Here is a 27204-nt window from a genome sequence, read left to right as displayed (position 1 = left end):
TGGTATATATATATATATATATATATATGTATTTTTGTATATATAATACCTAGCACTTATCAGGTGATACAAGATTAAATACTATTATTTCATTATTTATAAATGTTGATGTAGCATATAGATCACACAAATAATGGTACTCAAACATTCCAACTGTTTCCCCATGTGTGCCTGCCACTTTGCTGCTAGGCAGAGATATATACTTTTCCTAGGCATTGAATTGTGTGAAGAAATGACGTACGTCATTTCTGGGTGGGTTAAAGCATATGAACAACCATCCAGTTGTCTCTTCTCTTGCCATAGTGACTGAGGAGGCAATGGGCTCCAGCAGTTGCAGCTACTGATGTCGAAGCCTACAGTAGCCTGTAACTTTGAATGACCATGTGTAACGTGGCATCATCTTCTCAGACAATCTGTGTGATGTACATGCAGTAGCATAATGAAAATAAATCTGCAATAAGTTCAGTAATGGTCCCCAAATATCAGGTCTTACTCCCTGGAACCTGATGTCCACAGCCTCCACCAGACTGAGTTCAGCACAACTAAGTAGATGGTACCCAGCTGCCACCTCTGACTGCTCTGACAGGGAGCACAATAGAGGGTCCCAGAGCTAGAGAAAAATGTAGAACAAAATTCTAACTCACAAAAAAAGACCAGACTTACTAGTCTGACAGAGACTGGAGAAACCCTGAGACTATGGCCCCTGGACACCCTTTTAGCTCAGTAATGAAGCCTCTTCTGAGGTTCGCCCTTCAGTCAAAGATTAGACAGGCCCATAAAACAAAACAAGAAGAAAGCGACACACCAGCTGAGGGGCAAGGACTAGAAGGAAGGAGGGGACAGGAAAGCTGATAATAGGGAAACCAAGGTCTGGAAGGGAGAGTGTTGACATGTTGTGGAGTTGGTAACCAATGTCACAAAACAATATGTGTACTATTTGTTTAATGAGAAGCTAGTTTGCTCGGTAAACCTTCATCTAAAGTACAATAATAAAAAAAATAAAGAAAAAAAGATGAGATGATAAGGGAGCAGGGAAACTAGAGTACTGGAAAGGGAACAAATTGAACACGAAGAGAATGTTGACACATTGTGATAAATGTAACTAAAGTCACTGAACAATTTGTGTGGAAATTGTCAAATGGGAACCTAACTGGCATGTAAACTTTTACAAAAAACTCAATAAAAAATTATTTTAAAAAATACAAAATAAAATAAAACAAAATTTGTTGTTGGGTGCCATAGAGTCGATTCTGACTTATAGTGACCCGATGTGTCAGAGTAGAACTGTCCCATTTGGTTTCCTATGCTAAGGAGCCCTTGTGGCCCAGTGGTTAAGTGCTCGGCTGCTAACCAAAAGGTCAGCAGTTTGAACCCACTAGCCGCTACACAGGAGAAAGATGTGGCAGCCAGTTTCCATAAAGATCACAGCCTTGGAAACCATATGGGGCAGTTCTATTCTGTCCTATGAGTCGGAATTGACTCGACAACAATGGGTTTGGTTTTGAAGTAATCTTTATAGAATTAGACGAAGTCATTCTTTTGCGGAGCTGCTGGGTGAGTTCAAACTGCCAACTTTCCAGTTAGCTGCCGTTTGCTTAATTGTTGCACAACGACTGATCTTTTTCTAAACATTTTCAGGCAAAAAAAATAGTTAACATTATTATCATTCTCAACCAACTTTTTTTTTTAACAGAATGTGAAGAGTTGATAATCATATAAGAATGAGGTAAAAAAAATTGTGAACATTCTCTTACCAAATTACTAATTAATGATAGAAAAATTAATTTATTGAAATGTTATAATTATTTATTTATAGATAACATGAGCCAACAAAAAATAACATTATTCTAATACCCTCTAAGGCCCTTAGCATTTCTGTTATTGTATGGAGAAAATCTTAGAGGGATGAAAATATCACTTTGTAGATTGTATATTATTAAAAGGTTAAACCTAGAGACAATTTTGTCTCCTCAACAACCTTCCTGAATGCACCCTTCACCTTCTTTTTCCTCAGACTATTGACTATAGGGTTCAGCATGGGGATGGCCATAGTGTAGAACACAGATGCTATTTTGTTGGTATCCATGGAATGAATAGAACTTGGTTATAAAAAAAAACCAAAAAACAAAAACCACTGCTCTCAAGTCAATTCCAACTCATAGCGACCCTATAGGGTAAAGTACAACTGCCATATAGGTTTTCCAAGGCTGTAAATCTTTACAGAAGCAGAGTGTCACATCTTTCTCCTGCAGAGTCAGAACTTGGCTGTAAGTACAATATAATGACATTTCCATCAAATATGGGGACTGCAATGAGATGAGAAGCATACATGGATAAAACCTTCTGATATCCCTCAACTGAGTCCATCTTCAGGGTGATGATAAATACGAACAGGTAGGAAATCAAGATAACCTGAAGAGCAAAAAACACATTGAAACTTGATATAAGAAAGAGAACCAACTCACTAATGTGTTTATCAGAGCAAGACAGAGTCATGACTACTGGAATATCATAGAAAAAGTGGAAGATCACACTGAACATACAGAAAGAGAGATGGAATGTGTCTCCAATCTGGATGGATGCATTCAGAAAACGGCATACGTAGCAGCCTATGGCCAGATGAACACATACCTGTCGTCATGGTGGTGGTGAAATGTACGGGTTTACACATTACTACATACCAGTCACAGGCCATTAAGGCTAAGAGGTAACTTTCTGCAGCGGCGAAGACTGCAAAGAAAAATATCTGAACAGCACATGCATTGCAGGAGATAACTTCGTCTTCTATGAGGAACCTAATCAGGACCTTTGGAGTGACTGCTAAGGAGTAACAAAAGTCCACTAGAAAGAGGTTACTGAGGAAAAAGAACATAGGAGTATGTAGGAGAGAGTCTAACAAAATCAACCCAATCATCCCCAGGTTCCCATCTACTGTGATGATGTACATCGGGGTAAATATAATGAGTGAGATCCTCAATTCTGAAGCACTGATTAGTCCTAGTAGGATGAATTCAGCCCCCTCTGTGTTGTTCTCTATGGATGTTATTTGGAAATCACAAAATGTTCTGTAGCAGTGAGAAATGAAGAAACAGAGTAGTAAACAAAAAATAATTGTGCAGAAATTAAAATGTATAACTATCCTGTGCATTATTTTATTATGGCAATAATTTATTCTTTGGTATTCTCCCGGTCTAAAGCATGAGCATGAAAACACAATTCAGTAGATAACTTATCTACAAGTTACATACTGTTAAAGCTGAAGGATCTTCATGGATCACTTATCAAACTTTAGTTTTATATGTAAGTAAATTGAGTTGCAGGAAAGAATATGACTTATCCAAGATCACAGACTTGGAATGAACTGATCTCCCAAATCTGATCTTTTAAGTCTACTAACAGGTTACACTTCTACAGTGCTCACATGCCAGGCACGTTATGTGTATTTAAAAAACAAAAAAAACTATTGCCATTGTATTCTGATATCTCAATTGGTTATTTTAATTTGTTTTATTAAAAACTAGCCACATTCCTTTTATCTCATTTAACAAATTCCCATAGGATCCTTGCATATGCTTCTAATCAAGGACTTGTGTGTCCCTAAGGACATACATGCTTACAATGGTATATGGTAGAGAACATGTGTATGGAACATGTGAATAAATCAAATGTAATTAGCAAGAGTTTGAAGCAAAATACTAAAATTTTTACAAGAATCCCATTCTCATTCAAGTATTATACTTCTGGACATTTTTTTTTTTCCTAGACAACAGACTTTTTATAGTTACAGTTTGGGCCTTGAAGTGTGTGCCATTACACAGAGAAGATCTGAAAGGAATAAAACTGGATTGTTATGGATCCTACAGGGTTACAAGATTAAGCCTAGAGACAATTTTGCCTCCTCAACAACCTTCTTGAATGTGCTCTTGACCTCCTTGTTCCTCAGGCTATAGACCAGAGGGTTCAGCATGGGGATGACCATAGCATAGAACACAGATGACATTTTATCTGTGTCCATGGAATGACTGGAGCTGGGCTGCATGTACATGAAGATGCATGTCCCGTAGAAGATGCAGACAGCAGTGAGGTGAGAAGCACAGGTGGATAAAGCTTTCCAGTATCCCTCAGCTGATTGCATCTTAAGTATGGTGAAAAATATGAAAAGGTAAGAAATCAGTATAACCAGAAGAGTAAAAAATATATTGAAGCTCACCACAAAAACAAGTACCAACTCACTAACATATCTATCAGAGCAAGAGAGAACCATGACTGCTGGAAGGTCACAGAAAAAGTGATGGACCACATTGGACATACAGAAGGAGAGACTGAACGTGTTGCCAGTGTGGATGGAGGCATTTAGGAAACCACAGATATAGGAACCTACAGCCAGACAAGCACACACACTTGTTGTCATGGTGGTGGTGTAATAGAGGGGTTTACACACTGCTGCGTAGCGGTCATAGGCCATTGAAGTCAAGAGGTAACTTTCTGTAGTGGCAAAGGCTACAAAAAAGAACATTTGAGCTGCACACGCATTGTAGGAGATAACATTGTCTCCCACGAGGAGCCCAGCGATGACCTTAGGAGTGACAGCTGAGGAGTAACCAAAGTCCACCAGAGAGAGGTTACTGAGGAAAAAGTACATGGGAGTGTGCAACTGAGAGTCCAGCAGGATCAGCATGATCATCCCCAGGTTCCCAAACAAACTGATAAGGTAAATGAGAGTGAATAAGATTAAAAAAAGGATCTGCAGTTCAAGGGCGTTGGTTAGTCCTAGCAGAATGAACTGAGTCACTTCTGTACTGTTCTCCATTGACAATATTTCAGAATCAGGCGATGCTCTGTAGCAATAAAGATTAAAAAAACAGAGCATTAAACAGAAAAGAGATTGTAGTAAAATTGAAATATATAAATACTACATACTTTATTTCATTTTAACAATAATTTGTATTTCAAGATTCTCCACACAAAAAACATGGGCTTGACCACGAAATTTAGTGCTTAAATTATCTACACAGTTACTAACAGTAGAAGCTTAATGTCGTGGATTGAATTGTGTCCCCCCAAAAATGTGTTTATCAGTTTGGCTAGGCCATGATTCCCAGTGTTGCGTGGTTGTCCTCCATTTTGTGATTGTAATTTTACATTAAAAAGGATTAGGGTGGAATTGTAATACCACCCTAACCCAGGTCACATCCCTGATCCAATGTAAAGGGAGTCTCCCTGGGGTGTGGTCTGCACCACCTTTTATCTCTTACAAGAGATAAAAGGAAAGGGAGGGAGGCAAGCAGAGAATGGGGGGGCATCATACCACCAAGAAAGAAGCACCAGGAGCAGAGCGTGTCCTTTGGACCTGAGGTTCCTGCGCAGAGAACCTCCTAGTCCAGGTGAAGACTGATGATGACGAGGACCTTCCTCCAGGACTAACAGAGAAAGAGAGAGAGAGCCTTTTCCTGGAGCTGATGCCTGAATCTGGACTTGTAGCCTACTGGACTGAGAGAATAAACTTCTCTTTGTTAAAGCCATCTACTTGTGGTATTCTGTTACAGCAGCACTAGATGACTAAGACACTTAAGGAATTCATGGATCATCTCCTTGACTTTTAACTTTTGTAAAATTTTAAACTAAGTTGTAGAAAATGTAATAACTACACCAGGATGACATGTCAGGAATGACATGAATTGCCAATTCAGTTTTCCCAAGCCTAGTGAAAACTTACACTTTTATATTGCTCATTTGCCAGTCATTGCTCTAAACACTTTACATGCATATTCATGTATTCCTTTCAACAACCATATGAAGTTGACTAGTTGTTATCCCCACTTAACTTATGAGGCATGAAAGATTGAGAAATTTATTCATGTTTACAGAAATATTAAGTGGTAAAGCTGTGCTTAGGATCCAGGCATATGTATTCTCAGTGATCTTAACTAAAATTAAATCAAATTGAATCAAAATCAGTTTAAAATTACTCACTGTCCCCATTGGTCCAAACTCTACGTTCGGGATAACACAGTGAAATAGCTAAGAGATATATGGATAGTAGATAGGGTGGTATAACTGCAGTAGTAGGTACACGTAAAACCAGCAAAGACAGTTCTGAAGGAAAGACTTGGCATTGGGCATAGAGGTTCGGTGCAGTGAAAAGGTGCATATGTGTTCAATATCAGCTCTATCATTGAATACCTAGCAGTCATTGGTCCTAACCTAACTTCGTACAGCCCCATTTCCTCCATCTTTAAAATAAAGATGGTAGTGACACCTGCTTCAAGGTGTTATTGTGAGAATTAAATGAGATAATGCATAAAAGACAATGAATAAAATTGAGTGTTCAGCATAGCCTGATTAGTGCTGCTGTTGTTGTTAGGTGCTGTCAAGTCAGTTCTGACTCATAGCAATGCTACGTACAGCAGAACAAAACACTGCTTCATCTTGCACCATCTTCACAATCGTTGCTATGTTAGAGCCCATTGTTCAGCCACTGTGTCAATTCGTCTCATTGAGGGTCTCCCTCTTTTTTGCTGACCTTCTACTTTACCAGGCATGATGTCTTTCTCTAGTGGTTGGCCTCTCCTGATAACACGTCCAAAATAAGCAAGACAAAGTCTCATCATTCTCGCTTCTAAGGAGCATTCTGGCTGTACTGCCTCCAAGACAGACTTCTTCTCCTCCTAGCAGTCCATAGAATATTCAGTATTCTTTGCCAACACCAAATTTGAATGCATCAATTCTTCTTTGGTCTTCCTTTTTCATTGTTCAGCTTTTGTATGCATATGAGTCATTTGAAAATACCATGGCTTGGATCAGGTGCACTTTAGTCATCAAAGTGACATATTTCCTTTTTAACACTTTAAAAAGGTCTTCTGCAGCAGATTTGCCAAATGCAACATCTCATTTAGTGTTAGTGCTAGGTATAACATATGATACCATATTAGAATGCAAGGATGGCCTTTATGTTGGTTTTGTGAAAGGTGGGTGACAACATACAAGTCTCTAAAATGTGTGTGAGTTTTTAACATCTGCCCTTCCTCACATACTAGGTCCACTGAGATATCCTGTGGCCCTAGTGTTTCTCAGGGTACTCCATCCCATATGAGGGCCATCTTAGTCATCTAGTGCTGCTGTAACAGAAATACCACAAGTGGATGGCTTCAACAAAGAAAAATTTATTCTCTCACAGTCCAGGAAGCGACAAGTCCAAATTCAGGGCATCAGCTCCAGGAGAAGGCTTTCTCTCTCTGTCGGCTCTAGAGGAAGGTCCTTGTGATGCCATCAGTCTTCTTTTGGTTTGAGAGCATCTCAGCACAGGAACCTCAGGTCCAAAGGAAGCGCTCTGCTCCTGGCAGCACTTTTTTGGTGGTATGAGGTTCCCCTGTGTCTCTGTTCACTTCTCTCTTTTACATCTCAGACGAGATTGGATTAAGCCACAATCCAATCTTGTATACCTCATCAGTATAACCTCATCATAGTGACAGAGTTTACAACACATAAGGAAATCACATCAGATTACACAATCATATGATACTGGGAGTCATGACCTAGCCAAGCTGACAGATATTTTTGGGGGACATGATTCAATCCATGACAAGGGCTGTGCCAGTATTTCTGTGTGAAGCATTCTTTTACTTAATTTCTCTCTTGAAATCTATATTTTAGCTTGAGTTGAAAAAGTCTCATTTTCTTAAACACATTCTTTCTCTCATTACTGTCATCCCATAGCTGAATCACAGAGATCAAAGGTTGAAAGCCCATAGATTATAGGTGCATTTTGCCTGCATATCTGTTCTGCTGGCGAGCTCCATGTTTTCAATTTTTTTATTTGAATCTTTTCTTGTGAAGGCACAATATTTTACATTTTTTATTTTAATTTGACGTCTTGGGTAGGACATCCATCCTCTGCTAACTGCTACCCTGTACCATCTTCCTCCTAATCCTTTCATAGCTTCACTTTATAAGCCTGGCTTATTAAGGTCTTATGTTTGCCAGCATTTAACACATAACCACTTTAAGCATACTTACGGTAAACAACCAGCGACAATATATGTATATAGATACATACCTTTTCAATTAACTCTCACAATAACATTAAAATTTCTCTAGTGTTATCTAGTGTTATTATTCCCATTTTACCATTAAGGATTCAATAAGTTATGCTATACTCTACAATTATATAGTGATTACGAGGAGGATTCAAGATTTGAAACCAGTTCTGAACAAATAAAAAAAAAACAACCCATTGTCATTGAGTCAATTCCAACTCATAGCGACCCTCTAGGGCAGAGCAGTTGCCCCATAGGGTTTCCAAGGAGGGCTGGTGGATTGAAATTGCTGACCTTTTGATTAGCAGCTGTAGCTCTTTACCACACCACCAGGGTTTCCAAACAAATAAAAGCCTGGCTATTAGCCACCTCATTGTCTGCATTCGTAGATTTACTAGTAATAATAAGGGTGAGATTATGAAATAAAGGTTAAAATGGAGTATGGGTCTTGCTAATTCAATTAGCACGCTTCTATTGCTTAAACAAGTGTCATTTCATTCTCTCTTTTTTTTTTTTTAAGCCTTCAATTAGAGGCATTTACCTTCATTTAGAGGCCAACAATAGTGAACAAGATGAAATTACCATCTACTCAATTAGAGTATCATCTATCCTATTTTTGTTTTTCTTGCTCATCTCTTTTGGAAAGTGACATGATATTTCATAAGTGTCACTAAACTCCCCACTGATAGAAGTTTTAACATTTATAAGCCAGCCTTACCTCATTGTTTTAGAAAAGTGTTTAAAATATCTTATTCTGGTATCAAATAATGCATGTTATAGCTAACTTCCCCACTGATTTTGCATGAATTACAGTGATCACTAAAATTGTTCTTGAAATAAAGAACTTACCTTGATTCCTGTTAAAAAGAGAAAGGCAATTCTGAATTGTGAGTTCAAAATCAGAAATTCAGCCATGGAATAATGCATAAATACTATTAGAGAATTTCTCTCTCACATACTGGTCAAAGGGTTCCAAGGTCTCTAAGGCAAGGAGAGATGGAGGAAAGAACATTAACTTGCAGCCATGAACCTGGGTTGAAGTCATTCATTAACCATGCATTCTTTTTCTGCTCTTAGAATGGTTACTTACCTTCTACTTATTTGTAAGACAAGCATAAATAAATATGTTCCCCATGTAATTCACAGAATTATGGCTGTGAAGAGCAAATGAGGAAAGGCCTATAAAACAACTCATGAAGGGGCTACTATTTTCAAGTCATTAAATATGATTTTCTTTGAGGGTGTTTCCCTGGATGTGGTTAAAGATTTGGTGCAAATGCTCAGTTGGGGGAAGGTTGGTATGTGTGCTAACAACTATTAGCATTAATTTGAATGAATGATCACCAAAGTGGGTCTGCACACAGTCTGGTCTCTCCAACTGATGTCACATGGGTGATGTTGCAGTTTCAGAAGCTAATGCATGGAAACCAGGAGGGAGTTATAAAGACCTAGAGCTCTCAGGGGATGCCCCCTATGAGGGCATTTATAGCTCCTCATCTCATTTTCCCAGGGAAAAGGTAATTATACTGCCTGTGGTGGCCTAGATGGATATGTTTAGTATGCACATAATTTTATGCATTACTTGTTGCCATTTCTTATTTTTTATTTTCTAATGGAAGTATAATTTACATACAGTAATATTCATACTTTATAGTGTATAGTTGTAAGACTTTGGTCAAATATGATCATGTAACCACTATGGCAATCACAATATAGAACAGTTTCATCACCTAAACAAATTTCCAGACATTCTTTGTGGTAAACCTATTTTCCTGACCACTTCCCCTGGCAACCACTAAACTGTATTGTCTCCATATAGTTTTGCCTTTGCAAGATTTTCATATAAACAGAATCCTAGTGTATGTAGCTTCAACTCTAGTGTCTTCCACTTAGCATAATGCATTTGAGATCCAGCCATATTGTTACCTGTATTAGTAGTGGAATCCATTTTATTGTTGAGTTTTATTTCATTATTTGACACCACAGACTGTTTATCAGTTCCCCAGTTGAGAGACATTTGTGTTGGTTCCAGTACAAATAAAGTCCCATTAAACACTTGCCTAAAGTTTTTTGTGTGAAAATAGGTTTGGATTTCATTTGAACATCAGGAAGATAATATGAGATTGCATATATGTGTTCTGCCATAGAAACACCAGAAAAAAAAAAGGAGCAAAAAGTGTTACAATCAACTTTGTTAGAACTCTGAAAAATAGTGATAGGTTTATAGTAATCAAGTGAAAAATGAATCAAGAAAATCATGATTTAGACATAGGTTTAAGGGAATCTCTGTCAAGCCTGTAGCTGAGCACAAGCTAAAGGAACAGATATCAGAGACAACATATGACAAAAAAGCAATTTTTAAAATTAGGTTAGAAAAGTCACTAAAGAAATAACTATTACAGAATACAACAACAAACCTAAATCCTGTGTACAGGAAAGAATTTGATTTCCAGAGTTACCACATTCAAAACGTTCAGTTTCAACAACAAAATAAAAGATATGCAAAGGAAGAAGAAAATGTGTGCCATTCTCAGGAAAAATAAAATGCACAGAAACAGAAGTTGAGGAAGTACAGATATTGGAATTACTAAACAAAAATATTAATTATGATTAGAAAGAAAGGTAAGAAAACCACCAACGAATAACTAAAGGACACCAGGGAAATGATGTCTCAACAAATAAATAATATCAATAAAGAGATAATAATTATAAAATAAACCAACAGAAATGCATACCCAGAATATACAAAAACTAAAATAAAAATTCTCTAGAGGGATTCAACAGCAGATTTGAGCAGACAGATGAAAGAATATTTGAAGTAATAATGGCTGAAAACTTCCCAAATTTGATAAAAGATAAGAACCCACACATCCATGAAATTAAACCAACTCCAATTGAATAAAAAAAGAAAGAAATCCACATCAAGACACAATATACGCAAACTGTCAAAAGCCAAATACAAAATCTTTTTTTTATTACTATTATGTTTTAGGTGAAACTTTATGGAGCAAATTAGTTTCTCATTCAACAATTTATACACAAATTGTTTTGTGACATTGGTTGCAATTCCCATGATGTGTCAACACTCACCGCTTCCACACCCCAATTCCCGGCTTTCATTTGTCCATTTTTCCTGTCCCTTCCTACCTTCTCGTCATTGCTTTTGGATAGGTGTTGCCCTTTTGGTCTCATATGCATGATTGAACTAAGAAACACATTCCTCACATGTGTTATTATTTGTTTTATAGACCTATTTAATCTTTGGCAGAAGGGTGAACCTTAGGAGCGGCTTCAGTTCTGAGTTAAAAGGGGGTTCTTCTGGTCTCTGTCAGATCAGTAAGTGGTCTTTTTTTTTTTTTGGTGAATTTGAATTTTGTTCTACATTTTTCTCTCACTCTTTTCAGGACCGTTTATTGTGATCCCTGTCAGAGCAGTTGATGGTGGTAGCTGGGCACCACCTAGTTTTTCTGGGCTCAGGCTGGTGGAGGCTGGGGTACTTGTGGTCCATTAGTCATTTGAACTATTATTTCCCTTGTGTCTTTGGTTTTCTTTATTCTCCTTTGCTCCGAATGGGATGGGACCAGTAGATGTATCTTAGATGTCCACTCACAAGCTTTTAATACCCCAGATGCTACTCACCAATGTTGGATGTAGAATATTTTCTTTATGAACTTTGTCATGCCAGTTGACCTAGATGACCTGTGCGACCATGGTCTCCAGCCCTCAGCCCCAGTAACTCAGTCCCTCAGGGTGTTAGGATATGTCTATGAAGCTTCTATGACTTTGCCTTAGACAAGTTGTGCTGACTTCTTCTATATTGTGCACTATCTTTCCCTTCACCAAAGTTAACACTTATCTACTATCTAGTTAATGATATTCCCCCCAACACTCCCCTCCCTCGTAACCATCAAAGATTGTTTCTTTCTATGTGTAAAACTTTTCTTGAGTTTTTATAATAGTGGTCTCCAAGAGAGAATCTTGAAAACAGCAAGAGAGATGTAATTGATCCTAAAATTCATATGGAAATTCAATGGACCCAGAATAACCAAAACAATCTTGAAAAAGATGAAGAAGGTTGGTGATTTCAAATTTGCTACCAAACTACAATAATCAAGACAGTGTAGTACTGTTATAAGAACAGACATATAGATCAATGGAATAGAATTGAGAGCCCAGAAATAACCCCTCACATTGATAGTCTACAGATTTTTCACAGAAATGACAAGATATTTAAATAGAAAAAAATAGACTTTCAACAAACGATGCTGAGATAAATGGATATCCCCACCAAAATGAGCAATTTGAGACCCCTACCTCACATTGTACTAAAAAAATTTACTCAAAATTGTGATACATGTCGATTTAAGAATTATCTTCCACAAAATTTTGCTTGTATGGGATATTAATGCTACTGTTCGATAATTTCCACATTCCATTGGATCACCTTTCTTTGGAATGGGCATGGATATAGATGTCTTCCAGTCAGTTGGCCAGGTAGCTGTCTTACAAATTTCTTGGCATAGACAAGTGAGTGTTTCCAGTGTTGCATCTGTTTGTTGAAACATCTTAGCTGGTATTCCATCAGTTACTGAATCCTTGTTGTTCACCAATGCTTTCAGTGCGGCTTAAACTTCTTTCTTCAGTACCATCATTTCTTAATCATATCCTACCTCCTGAAATGGTTGAACGATGACTAACTCTTTCTGGTACAGTAATTCTGTGTATTCTTTCTGTTTCCTTTTTTTATTGTGCTTTAGATGCAAGTTTATAGCTCAAGTTAATTTCTCATACAAAAATTTATACACATATTGTTTTGTGACATTAGTTGCCATCCTCACTATGTGACAGCACACTCCCTCTTTCCACTCCAGGTTCCCTGTGTCCATTCAACCAGTTCCTGTCCCTTCCTGCCTTCTCATCCTACTTCCAGACATTTTGTCTAGTGTATCTGATTGAACTAAGAAGCACACTCCTCAAGTGTATTATTTTTTGTTTTATGGTCCTGTCTAATCTTTGAAGAGTGAGCTTTGGGAATGGTTTCAGTTCTAGGTTAACAGAGTGTCTGGGGGCCATAGTTTCAGGGGTTATTCCAGTCTCTGTCAGACAATTGTCTGGTCTTTTATGTGAATTTGAGTTCTGCTCCACATTTTTATCCCACTCCATCCAGGACTCTCTGTTTTGTTCCCTGTCAGGGCGGTCATTGGTGGTAGCTGGGCATCTAGTTCTTCTGGTCTCAGGCTGGTGGAGTCTTTGGTTTGTGGGGTCCTTTACTCTCTTGGGCTAATATTTTCTTTGTGACTTTGGTTTTCTTCATTCTCCTTTGCTCCAAGTGGGATGGGACCAATTGATACATCTTAGATGGCTGCCTGCAAGCTTTTAAGACCGAAGACACCGCTCACCAAGTGTGATGCAGAGCATTTTCCTAATAAACTTTGTTATGACAAAGATATCCCCTGAAACTATGGCCCCCAGGCCCTAGCCCCAGCTACTCTGTCCTTCAAAATGGACTTTTTAGCCCTTGCTTTGGTCCCATTGTGATGACTTTCCATCTTCTTTTGATGCTTCCTGCGTCTTTCAATATTTTCTCCGTAGAATCCTTCAATATTGCACTCGAGGCTTGAATTTCTTCTTCAGTTCTTTCAGACTGAGAAATTCTGAGCATGTTCTTCCCTTTTGGTTGTCTAACTCCAGGTCTTTGCACATTTCATTATAATACTTTACTTTGCCTTCTCGAGCAGCTCTTTGAAATCTTCTGTTCAGCTCTTTTACTTCATCATTTTTTCCTTTCTCTTTAGCTACTCTACGTTCAAGAGCAAGTTTCAGAGTCTCTTCTGACATCCATTTTGGTCTTCTCTTTCTTTTCTGTCTTTTTATGAGCTTTTTCTTTCTTCATGTATCATGTCCTTGATGTCATCCCAGAACTTGTCTGGTTTTCAGTCATTAGCATTCAGTGCATCAAATCTATTCTTGAGATGGTCTCTAAACTCAGGTGGGGTATATTCAAGGTTGTACTTTGGCTCTCATGGATTTGTTTTGGTTTTCTTCAGTTTCAACCTGAACTTGCATATGAGCTACTGGTGGTCTGTTTCACATGCAGTCCCTGGCCTTGTTCTGACTGATGATATTGAGCTTCTCCATCATCTCTTTTCACAGATGTACTTGATTTGACTCCATAAATCTTTTAAAAGGAAACAATGGAGCAAATCTTGAAGACCTTGGGTTAGGCTTTTTTTTTTTTTTCTTGAATACAACATCAAAAGCCCAAAGTAATAAAAAAAATGATAAATTGGACCTCACCAAAAATAAAAACATTTATCCTTCAACTATCACCATTACAAAGGTGAATATGCAACTGAAGTATGGGAAAATGAATTTGCATATCACATATTAATAAGAAGTCCTGCCAATAATAATACTGAGAGAAATAACCTAATTAAAAATGAGGAAAAGTTTTTAATATAGATTTTTTTTCCAAAAAAGATAAATGAATAGCTAATAAGCAAATGAAGACAATAGTAGGAAATGCAATCCAAAACCACCATGAATTACCACTCAACACTAACTAGTATAGCTAAAAAAGAGCCCTGGTGGCACAGTGGTCAAGCACTCAACTACTAACTGAAAGGTCGGTGGTTAGAACCCACCAGCCTCTTTACAGGAGAAAGATGTGGCAGTCAGCTTCAGTAAAGATTTCAGCCTTGGAAACCCTATAGGGTAGTTCTACTTGGTCCTATATGGTCACTATGAGTCAGCATCTACTCAATGGCAATGTTTTTTGTTTTTTGCTTTGGGATGGCTAGAGTAAAAAACAGGCAATAATGAGTGTTGACAAGGATGTAGCGGATTACTGCTGGTAGGAATATAAAATGGTACAGACACTTTGACAGACAGTTTGGCAGGCTTTTAACATATCAGACATAGAGTTACTATATGACCCAGGTATATAGGCATCTAACCAGGAGGAAGAAAAACACATGTAAACACAAAGATTTGTACATGCATGTTCATAGACACATTGGCCAAATATTGGATACACTCAAAAGTCTGTCAAGTCAGGAATGAATAAACATAATGAGGTATATCCACATTATTAGGCAACAAAAAGAAATACCGTACTGACACGTGCTACAACAGGAACAAACCTCGAAATCTTTACGCTAAATGAAAGAAATATGTCACAAATGATCACATTATTACACAACGCATGATTCTACTTATATGAAATGTTGACACTGAGAAAATCTATAGAGATAAAAAGTAGACCTGTGGTTTTCTAGGGCTGGGGGAGGGAAAACTTGGGTGGGTATTGACTAATTGGATATGTGTGTTCTTTTTGAGGTGATGTAAATGTTAAAAAAAATTAACTTAAGGTGATTATTACACAGATTTATAAATATACTAAAAACCAGTGAGTTGTATACATTAAACTGGTGAATTTTATGACGTGTAAATTTCATCTTAGTAAAGCGGGTTTTTTTTTAAAGGGAACAAGCAAGAAAGAGTATGAATTTCAATTTCATTATGCTAAGCAAAGGAAGCTGAACTCAAAGGGTTAAACACTGTATCATTTATATGACATTCTAGAAAAGCCAAACTATACAGAGGGTCAGCAGATCAGTGCTTGCCAGAAGCTGTGGGGATGGGAGAGCTTGGCCACAAAGGAACATGGGGGAATTTAGGGGTGGATGGAACTGTTTGTATTTTGATTTGTTGGGTGGTTACATGACTTCGTATTTTTAACCAAACTCCCAGAACTAAATACTATGAGGATATATTCACTTTAAGGAAATCATATCTTAAAAAATAAGAAGCAATGACAACAAGTAATGCAAATGCACCCACGTGCTCACTTATACTAGTATGCTGCCTGTCCCCACAGGCAGGTCAATGGTTTCTTCACAAGATAATTGGAATGAGGAGCTGTGGATGCCCCCATCGGGGCCTGGTCCACTGAGTGCGCAGTGCCTCTAAAACTCCCTTCTCATTCACACTTGTCAGCATCTGAAATCCCAAGATGACTCCTCATGACATCATTGTAGAGATCAAACTGTATGTAGAGTCCCTTTGGTCATTAATTTACTCATATGAATGTGAAGAGCTCTGAATACACATTCAGGCCTTCCTCCAAACTGAGGATTTGCTATGAGCCTATATCACAAAAAATGTTGCCAAGGCCTGCATTTAAAAAACCTTATAATGGCATTTGATTTATTCACTTGTTCTGCATGCGTTTTCTCTACCACTTGGCAACGTAAACACACATGTGAAACAGGGGCACCCACATACCCATGAATAGAAGAGCATGCATGCTCCACATATGTGCACAGGCACACAGGATTGAAAAGTTTGTCAATGAACTTAATGGAGTATAGTCAAAATTTTTTTAAATTGTTCTTTAGGTGAAAGTTTACAGCTCAAGTTAATTTTTCATTCAAAAATTGATACACATGTTGTTTTGTGACATTATTTGCAATCCCTACAATGTGACAGCACACTCTGCCTTTCCACCCGTTTCCTTGTGTCAATTCAACCAGTTCCTATCCCTTCTTGCCTTCTCATTCAGCTTTTGGACAGCAGCTGACCATTTGGTCTCATACATCTGATTGAATTAAGAAGTACATTCCTCATGTGTATTATTTTTTGTTTTATAGTCCTTTCCTGATTTTAAAGCATGCAGTATTCCCTTGTTCTATTTAAACAACTGCCTCTTGGCCTATGTACAGGTTCTGTATAAGTACAATTAAGTGTTCTGAAATTCTCATTCTTCACAATGTTATCCATAATTTTTTATAATCCACACAGTCAAATGCCTTTATGTAGTCAATAAAACATAGGTAAAAATTTTTCCGGTATTCTCTGCTTTCAGCCAAGATCCACCTGACATCAGCTATGACATCCCTTGTTCCCATGCCCTATTCTGATTCCAGCTTGAACTTCTGGCAGTTCCCTGTTGATGTACTGCTGCCATCATTTCTGAATTATCATAGGCAAAATTTTACTTATGTGTGATATTAATTATATTGTTTGAAAGTGTCCGCATTCTATTTAATCCCCATTCTTTGGAATGGGCATGTATGTGGACATCTTCCAGTCAGTTGGCCAGGTAGCTGTGTTCCAAATTTCTTGGAATAGATGATGAGTGCTTCCAGGGTTGCATTTGTTTGCTGGAACATCTCAACTGGTATTCCATCAATTCTTGGAGCCTTGTCTTACGCCAATGCCTTCAGTGCAGGTTGGACTTCCTCGTTCAGTATTATTGGTTCTTGATCATATCCTACCTCCTCAAATGGTTGAACATTGATCAATTCTTTTTGGTACAGTTACTCTGTGTATTCCTTCCATCTTCTTTTGATGTTTCCTGTGTCTTTCAATCTTTTTGCTCATGGAGTCTGTGATGGTTAAGATTATGTGTCAGCTTGGCTGGCCATGATTTTCAGTGGTTTGGCGGTCCTATGATGTTGTGATCACCCCCACAATGGCACCTGCTGTGAGTAGTCAGTCAGTTGGAAGGGAGTTTCCTTGAGGTGTGGCCTGCATTGAATATAAGTGGACATTCTGTCAAGGCTGATGGCTTTGGCTCACTCTGTATCCTGTGTCTGGCTCCCTTTAGTCTGACCTCTGGTTCTTGGGACCTGAGTTAGCAGCTTACCTGCAGTCTTACCTGCTGATCTTGGGAGTTCTCAATCTTCACACCAGTGAGCAACAGCCCTGCTCTCTGACCTGTTGATCTTGGGTCCACCAGCCCCAGCAGCTGCATGAATCAGGAGAAGCCTCCAGCTTGACCCATGGCTCTACAACCACGTGAGCCATTTCTTTGATATAAATCTCTCTCTGTATATATTTATATGCTTTACTGGTTTTGCTTCTCTACCTTAAATATTGCAGCTCGAGGCTTGAATTTTTTTCTTCAGTTCTTTCAGCTTTGAAATGAAGAACATGTCTTCCCTTCTGGTTTTCAAACTCCAGGTTCTGCACATCTCATTATAATACTTTGTCATTGGACAAATCTGCTGCAAAAGACCTCTTCAGAGTGTTACAAAGCAAAGATGTCACTCTGAGGACTAAGGTGCTCCTGACCCAAGGCATGGTATTTTCAATCTCCTCATGTGTATGCAAAAACTGAACAATGAATAAGGAAGACTGAATAAGAAGTGATGCATTTGAATTTTGGTGTTGGTGAAGAATGTTGAATATACCAAGAACTACCAGAAGAACAAAAATTATGTCTTGGAAGAAGTACAGCCAGAATGCTCCTTAGAATGGAGGATGGTGAAACTTTGTCATGTTAGACATGTTATCAGGAGAGAACAATCCCTGGAGAAAGACATCATACTTTGTAAAGTAGAGGGTCAGTGAAAAAGAGGAAGACCCTCAATGAGATAGATTGACACAGTGGCTGCAGCAATGGGCTCAAACATAGCAATGATTGTGAGGGCAGCAGTGTTTCGTCTTGTTGTACATAGGGTTGCTATGAGTTGGAACTGAGTAGATGGCAACTAACAATACCAACAATAAAAGCAAGCAGGACTCTGTGGATAAATAGCTGATTTTAGGGCTGGAAAAGTGAAAATACAAAATGAACATTGACTCTACTGTAGTTCTAGGAAGTAAGGAAGAACTAAAAAAAAGAAAAAGAAAGAGAGTTAAAAAAGGACTGAGCAGTGTCAAAAGCACACAGGAGTCAAACTGAAAGTACTCCCAATGGCTAAAAGTAGAACAATTTGAACAATGAAATAAATAACTCAGAGTATAAAGCAAATATACTTGAGTTCATATATATGTACATAAATAAAAAATCTTTCCTACAGAAGAATTCTAAATAATGTATTTAGACTCACACACTAAGTCTCAGGACATGTAGTATAGTTCTTAGCTGCCCTGAGTGTGAGCTGGACTTTCTTCTGAAGAATAGATTATGAAGGGGGGGTGGGATGTAACTTTACAATGGAGAACCTGACAAAAATATCTTGGCCCAGCGATCAAGCTTAACATCCACAGTGACAAGTCATATTTTGACATGTTCACATCTGCTAACATGATGTGAAGGATATTATTTATTCTTCCTCCAAACGTAAAACCCTGGTCTAACAAAGGGGGAAGAAAAACATCAGACAAACACAAATTTACAGACATTCCACAAAATGTCTGACCAGTACTCCTCAAAACAGTCAAATTCATAAAAAACAAAGCCTGAGAAACTGTCACAGATCAGAGGAGAGTAAGAAAACATGACAAGTATATGCAATGTTGTATCCTGGATCGAATCCTGGGAGAGAGAAAAGATGTTAGTGGGAAAATAATAAAATCCAAATAAGTTCTGAAGTTTAGATGATAGTAATGTACCAATGTTGGTGTCTTAGTCTTAACAAAAGTATCCTGGTAAAAAATATGATATTAACAATAGGGAAACTGGGTGTGGTAAATGTGGGAACTGTATAAATAATATCTCTGCAAGCTTTTTAAAAATCTCAAATTAATTTAAAATATAAAAAAATACATTAAAATAATAAACGAAAAATGATTCCAAGAAGAAACACCAAGTTCACAGACTTTAGAGCCAGAGTGAGACATTGGTGTTATACCACGATGTGCCCATTAGTATCAGCATAACTCTGTTAGGACATTCTAGAACAATTTTATAAATTTTGACAAGTTGAATGCCTCTGATTTTATAAAAATTGTGGAAGGGCATAGTCTGAGTGCAACCTACAGCCTTTCCCTGTGACCCACAAATGAACTTTGTGCCTAGGACAAAATGTGTTGACCTAGTTTCTTGGTTGAGATGAGAGTGTGGGCTGACTCCCTTTCTGGGATGTCTTGAGCCAAAATAATTCCCATAGCAAATAGAGGTCTAGCAGCACGTCCCTCTCTTCTTGATATGAGTACCTGTCAACATTCTCGGAAACTGTTACCTAAGTGTGTGCATTGTACAACACCTGGCCAACCCCACTGCTATATCTGTGCCTGGCAGGGAAAGAACAGGGTCCTTCTCCTGCAGCAGGAGCAAGACCTGCTGGACATGGTGGACCGACGCCCACTACTGAAGCTGATCTTTCTCTGTCTCTTCTCTGTGTGAGCAAAGAATTGTTCCATCCAGTGTCTATGTGAGTCATGTCTTTTTTGGTGCAAACTTTGGAGTGAGATACTATCCTCCATGTGATTTGACTCCTCCACTGGAGGTGGTAACAGGTGTCATTTGCTCGACAGAGAGAGAAAAGGAAGACATGGGTGCAAAGTCCTTTTAGTAGTTTTATTATAGAATTGAGCTCATCTGAGGATCAAAATCAAATACATAATTACTGTGTATGATATTAACATATTGAAGTAGGTTATGTTTATTGCTGATAAGTGTTGCCGTGCTTACATTCTCTAGGAACGTTTAAAATCATTGGAGTTCAGTGAATCATGAGCATGTATGAAGGAATTTTGCAAGTTGAATCACGTAGGAAACTTCTTAGAGTGCCATGCTTTCTTTTTTTTTTTTTTTGTAATTTACTTTATAAAATTCACTTCATTTATTACTTGCTACTTTTTATGAGAAATCATTCCTAATGAACAAAATTAAGATGGTTTGAGATGCTCCACTCAACTGAGTGATTTCCAAAAATTAATTGATAGAGAAGTGGGAACTGCAAGAACGGAGAGAGAAGGTAGATAAACACACACACAAACACACACACACAAACAAACAGCCCTATCTCATAAAATGCTCCAAAATCCTTTTCTAAAGAAGTTGTATTATGGGTAATGAACTATAAATATCAGTGTTTCAAATATACTGACAGCTGAACTAAGCTTGATCAATTCATCCATTCATTAGCTTAACAAATGTTTATAGAGATGTTAGCATAAACCAGGCCATAATTAATGTATTGAAGGTGAAGTTCTTAGTAAAGCAGACAAAGCCACTACTCTTGTGGAGTGTACACTCTAGTTAGGGAAGCTAGGTGAACAGGTGAAAACATAAACGATAATAGTTGAGTAATGATCAGAACTATGAAAAATAGTTTGAAGGGGACAGGACCCAGCAGGCTGTGGGATGACTATGATAGGGCAACGTTTAAGCAGAGACCTAAAGGGAGAGAGGGAACATTCCAAGCAGAGGGAATAGCAAGTAAACAGCCTTGAGACAGGAACATGCTTAGAATTTTCCAGGAATAGCAAGGAATTCAGTATGAATGGAGTGAGGTGATTGACAAGGTGAGTGATAAGAGGTGATGTAGCTCAACCACAACTAAACTATCCATGAATGAGTAAATTAGCCACTTAATATCATTTCCAGTAAGAAAGACAGTTAATGTCATTAACCTCAGTAGGTGCGTGCTTGTTACAAAATGTGAGGAGTTAACAGTCATACATAGATAAACTGAAAATGTCTTTATTATTAATCTCCTCTTCTTGTACTGTGGCCTCTTTCCTTTTGAGAATTATCATGTGAACATACTGCTACTACCAAGTGATTTAGTGTAGTCAGAAATATTAACCCCCATAAGATATAATAAACCAAAAAACCCAACCCATTGTCTTCGAGTCAACTCCAACTCGTATAGCTCTGGCTAAAATATACCAATGATAAGCAAATACTGTACCTTTATTAAAAAAAAAGTATCATCTTTTTCTTCATTTTGAACTCTGGGAATAGTTATTCAAGTAGAGAAATAAGTAAGATTAGACATGAGTTTGTATTCTGATACCCCAATTGATTATTTTAAATTGTTTTATTAAAAACAAGCCACATTCCATTTACCTCATTTAACCAATTTCCCATTTCTTGCATATGCTTTTATTCATGGGCTTATGTGTGCCCTGTTTGACATATACGCTTAGACTGGCACATGGTAGAGAATATGTGAATAAGCCAATTATCATTTTTGACAAGCAAAAAATTCTTAAGTTCTTAAGTTCTTCCTGAGCCATTCTTGCTCAGAGGTTACATTTCTGGACATAATATATTTTTTGTTTTATTTTGTTTTTTCTAGACAACAGACTTTGAGGAGGTAAAGGTATCACCTTAGGAATCTACGTGCAGTGTGGGCTTTGAAATGTGAGACATTACACAGAGAAGATCTGAGAAGTATGAAACTAGGTTGTTGTAGATTCTACACTGTTAAAAGTTTAGCCGAGGGACAGTTTTGTCTTTTCAACGACTTTCTTGAGTGTGCTCTTGACCTCCTTGTTCCTTAGGTTGTAGACCAGAGGTTTTAGCATAAGGATGACCATAGTACAGAATGTGGATGTCATTTTACCTGTGTCTGTGGAATGACTGGAGCTGGCATGTAGGTACATGAATATGACTGTGCCATAGAAGATGAAGACTGCAATGAAGTAAGAAGTACAGGTGAATAAAGCCTTCTGGTATCCTTCAGCGGAGTGCATCTTAAGGATGGTTATAAATATGAACAGATAAAAAATCAAGATAAGCAGAGCAAATAAGATGGTGAAACTCTCCACATAACAAGAACCGTTTCACTAACATGTCTATCAGAGCAAGAGAGAACCATGACTGCTGGAGTATCACAGAAAAAGTGCTGGACCACACTGGGCATACAGAAAGAAAGACCGAAGGTATTCCCAAAGTGGATGGTGGCATTCAGGAAACCAATGACATGGGAGTCTATGGCCAGGCGTGCACACATACCTGTTGCCATTGTCATGGTGTGATATAAAGGTTTACACACTGCTGAGTAGCAATTGTAGGCCATTGACTATTGAAATTTTCCACAGAAGCAAATACTGCAAAAAAGAACATCTGTGCAGCACATGCATTGTAGGAGATAACATTGTCTCCTGTGAGGAACACAGTCAACCCTGTGGGAGTGACAGCTTAAGAGTAACAAAACTCCACCACAGAGAGGTTACTGAGGAAAAAATACATGGGAGTGTGGAGATGAGACTCCAACAAAATCAACATGGTCACCCCCAGTTTCCCAAGCACGTTGATGAAGTAAATGAGAATGAATATTATAAAGAGGGGGAACTGAAGCTCCGGGGCATTGGTTAGTCCTCACAGGATGAACTGAGTGACTTCTGTCTATTCTCCATTGGCCTTATTTGGGAATCAAGAGATGCTCTGTAGCAATGAGGAATAAAAGAACAGAGTGTTAAACAGAAAAGAGATTGCAGTGAGATTGAATTGTATAAATATCATGTGCTTTATTTCATTATAGCAGTAATTTGTATTTCAAGATTCTCCATACATAAAGCATGGGTTTCACCACAAAATTTATTGCATAAATTATCTATAGAGTTACAAACTGTTGAAGCTGAACCATCTTCATGGGTTATCTGTCCGATTTTGTATTTTATAAAATTTTAAACTCAGCTGTAGAAAATGTAATAATTTGGCCAACATGACATTCTGGAATGGCATTAGGTGCCAATTCAGTTTTCCTGAGCCTCATGAAAACTTACACTTTTATATCACTCACATCCCCGACTGCTCTAGACACTCTATATGCGTATTCATTTCTTTCTTTCAACAACTCTATGAGGTTGATTAGGTGATACTTCAATTTAACAAAAGGTTGAGTAATTTACTCATATTTACATACATATTAACTGGCAAAGCCAAGTTTAGGATCCAGGCAGAGGTGCACCCAGAGTCCAAAGGTCTTAACTGAATTTAAATCAAACTGCATTCCACTCAATTTAAAATTACTCATTGTTTCCATTAGTCTAAACTCAATGTCTGTGGTTCCACAGTGAAGTAACTGATAGATATATATATAGTAGATACAGTGGTATAACTGCAGCAGGAGGGGCATGTACAAGCTGCAAAGGCAATTCTGAGGAGAAGGCAAGGCATAGCATTGGGTATAGAGCTTGGGATCTGGGAAGAGGCTCATATGCATTCAAATATCAGCACAATCATTAACTACGTAGGAGTCACTGGTTCTGACCTAACTTCTCGGAGCCTTATTTTCTCCATCTGTAAACTAAAGATCGTAGTGAGACCTACTTCAAGGTATTATTGTGAGAATTAAATGAGATAATGCACAAAAGACAATAAAATGCCAGGTTTTAAATAATATCCTGATTAGTGTTAGTGTTTGGTGTAATATTCTTATTAGAAAGGAATGAAACCCTCTATAATGACTTGGGGAAGGTGAGTGGCAACTTTCAGGCTTCAAGGTGTGCGTGAGTTTTGAAGTCTGGTAGACTGTATCTTCAGTTTGCCTTTCCTCACGCACCAGTGTTCCTCAGTGCTCTCCAGCCCTTATGGGTGGCTGTGTCAGCCATTCTGTATGAGCCATTCTTTTGCTTAATTTCATCCTTGAAATACATATTTTATCTTGGATTGAAAGAGTTTCATTTTCTTAAACTCATTCTTTCTCTCATTATTATCATCCCATAGCTGAATCACAGAAACCAAGGGTTGAAAGCACATAGATCATGGGTGTATTTTATCTGCATCGCTGTTCTGCTGGCGAGCTCCATGTTTTTAAATTTTTAATTTAAACCTGTTCTTGTGCAAGCAGAATATTTTACATCTTTTATTTGAATTGAGGTCTTTGGCAGAGCATCGATCTTCTGCTAACCACTATTTTCTATCATTTTCCTTCGAATTCTTTCACAGCTTCACTTCACAAGCCTAGCTTATAAAGGTCTTATGTTTGCCAGACTTTGACACATGTAACCACTGTTGGCATACGGTATGTTCAACAACCAGTCCAATGATAAATTTATGGATATAGACACATAGCTTTTCAATTAACTTTACAATAAATTTATAAGGTATGCAGTAGTAGTATTCCTATTTTACCATGAAGGATTCAAGACATTATGCAATACTCTAAAATTACACAGCTAGTATGAGAAAGATTCAAGACTTAAACCCAATTCTGACCAAAATGAAAAGCCTGTGCATTTAGCCACCTCACTGTCAGCATCTGCAGATGTGCTAGCAATAATAAGGCTGAAATTCTGGAAAAGAAGTCATCATGGAGTAAGGGTCTTGCTAATTTATTAGGACCCATCTATAGCTTAAAGGAGCTCCGGTAGTGCGGTGGTTAAGCACTTGGCTCTAATTTAAAGGCCGGTGGTTCAAACCCACCAGCTGTTCCACTGCTGAAAGAGAAAAAACTGGAAAAATTATTACAATCTCATAAAAAAATTAAGTGTGATATCTAGCACATGCAAAAATTAATATCTATAACTGATTAAAGCTGTGTTATCCTATATGATGGCCATTAGCCACACGTGCCTATTAAGCTGTTGATATGTGGGTGTAGTCAGAATTAAGATGTGCTCTCAGTAGTGCAGTGGTTAAACACTTGGCTGCTAAGTGAATGATTGGCAGTTCAAACCCGCCAGCAGCTCGACAGGAGAAAGATGTGGCATTCGGCTTCCGTAAAGATTACAGCTTTGAAAACCCTATGGGGCAGATCTGCTCTGTCCTATACGGTGGCTGTGAGTTGGAATCAACTCCACGGCACGGGTTAAAGAAGAATCATTTCACTTCTTTTTCTTCTTTTTTTTTTAACCTTCAATTAGAGGCCAATAGATAATGAACATGATTAAAATACCACCTATTCAATCATAACATCCTGTATCCCTTTTTTTCTCTCATCTTCTTTGGGAAAGCAATGTGATGTTTCCTAAGTATTACTAAACTCTCTACTGAAGGAAATTTTGACGTTTATATTACAACCTTACATAACTGTTTTACAAAAACATTTAAAACATCTAAGCTGAACTCATATAACACAGATAGATAAAGCTTTTCCAATGCTTTTTCATGGATTATACTTCTTGCTAAAATTGTATATGAAAAGAAAAAAAAAAGCTTACCTTGATCCCTGATGAAAAGAGAGAGACAATTCTGAATTGTGAGTTTGAAATCAGAAATTCAGCCATGGAATAATGCATAAATACTGTTAGAGAAGCACTCAGATACTGGTCAAAAGTTTCCAAGTTCTCTAAGGCAGGAAAAGATGGTTGTGGTCGTTGTTGTTAGGTGCCATCCTGTCAGTTCCAACACTATGTACAACAGAGCAAAACACGGCCCCGCCCTGTGCCATCCTCACAATTGTCGCTATGTTTGGGCCTGGTATTCCAGCCACTTTGTCACTCCATGTTGTAGAGGGTCTTCCTTTTTTGTTTTTTGCTGACCCTCCACTTTACCAAGCATGATGTCCTTCTCCAGAGACTGGTCCCTCCTGATAACATGTCCAAAGTACATGAGACAAAGTCCTGCCATGCTTGCTTCTAAGGAGAATTCTGGCTGTATTTCTTCCAAGACAGAATTGTTCGTTCTTTTGGAAGTCAACGATGTATTCAGTATTCTTCACCCACACCATAATTCAAATACGTCGATTCTTCTTCTGTCTTCCTTATTCATTGTACAGCTTTTGAAGGCATATGACGCAATTGAAATCACCATGGCTTGGGTCAGGTGCACCTTAGTCCTAAAAGTGACATCTTTGCTTTTTAACACTTTAAAGAGGTCTTCTGCAGTAGATTAGACTAATGCAATATGTGATTTGACTTCTTGACTGCTACTTCCGTGGGCATTGATTGTGGGTCCAAGTAAAAAGAAATCCATGACAACATCAATATTTTCTCTGTTTATCATGATGTTGCTTATTGGTCCATTTGTGAAGATTTTTGTTTTCTTTATGTTAAGGTGTAATCCATATTGAAGGCTGTAGTCTTGGACCTTCTTCAGTAAGTACTTCAAGTCCTCTTCGGTTTCAGCAAGCAAGGTTGTGTCATCTGCATATCGCAGGTTGTTAATGAGTCTTCCTCCAATCCTGATGCTCATTCTTCATCATGATTATTTTTTCAGCTTGCAGATTGAATAAGTATGGTGAAAGGATACAATCCTGATATACACCTTTCCTGACTTTAAACCATTCAGTATCCCCTTGTTCTGTTCAAATGACTGCCTCTTGGTTTATGTACAGGTTCCTCACAAGCACAATTAAGTGTTCTGGCATTCCCATTATTTACAATGTTATCCACAATTTGTTATGATCCACACAGTTGAATGCCTTTTCGTAGTCAATAAAACACAGATAAACATCTTTCTGGTATTCTCTGCTTTCAGTTAAGATCCATCTGACATCAACAATGATATCCCTGGTTCCACATCCTCTTCTGAATCCGGCTTGAATTTCTGGCAGTTCTCTGTCAATGGTTCTGCAACCATTTTTTTTTTTTTTTTTTT

General features: G+C 37.9%; 1 protein-coding gene and 2 pseudogenes across 1 annotated transcript; all 3 read right to left on the bottom strand.

Moving 5' to 3' along the window:
* Positions 1–1936: 1936 nt before the first annotated feature.
* LOC101351979 (olfactory receptor 5B17-like) lies at positions 1937–3073 on the bottom strand (annotated as a pseudogene).
* A 792-nt stretch (positions 3074–3865) lies between these two features.
* On the bottom strand, positions 3866–4816 carry LOC101351726 (olfactory receptor 5B3-like). Its single transcript, XM_004389345.2, has one exon. It carries the CDS (start codon positions 4808–4810, stop codon positions 3866–3868), a length of 945 nt encoding a protein of 314 aa, XP_004389402.1. The 5' UTR covers positions 4811–4816.
* A 17335-nt stretch (positions 4817–22151) lies between these two features.
* Positions 22152–27204, bottom strand: part of LOC101351458 (olfactory receptor 5B3-like) — a 13504-nt pseudogene continuing 8451 nt past the window's right edge.

This window comes from Trichechus manatus, unplaced genomic scaffold (genome assembly GCF_000243295.1).
Source record: "Trichechus manatus latirostris isolate Lorelei unplaced genomic scaffold, TriManLat1.0 scaffold00240, whole genome shotgun sequence".
NCBI classification, from domain to species: domain Eukaryota; kingdom Metazoa; phylum Chordata; class Mammalia; order Sirenia; family Trichechidae; genus Trichechus; species Trichechus manatus.
This window is presented reverse-complemented; position numbering and strand designations above follow the sequence as displayed.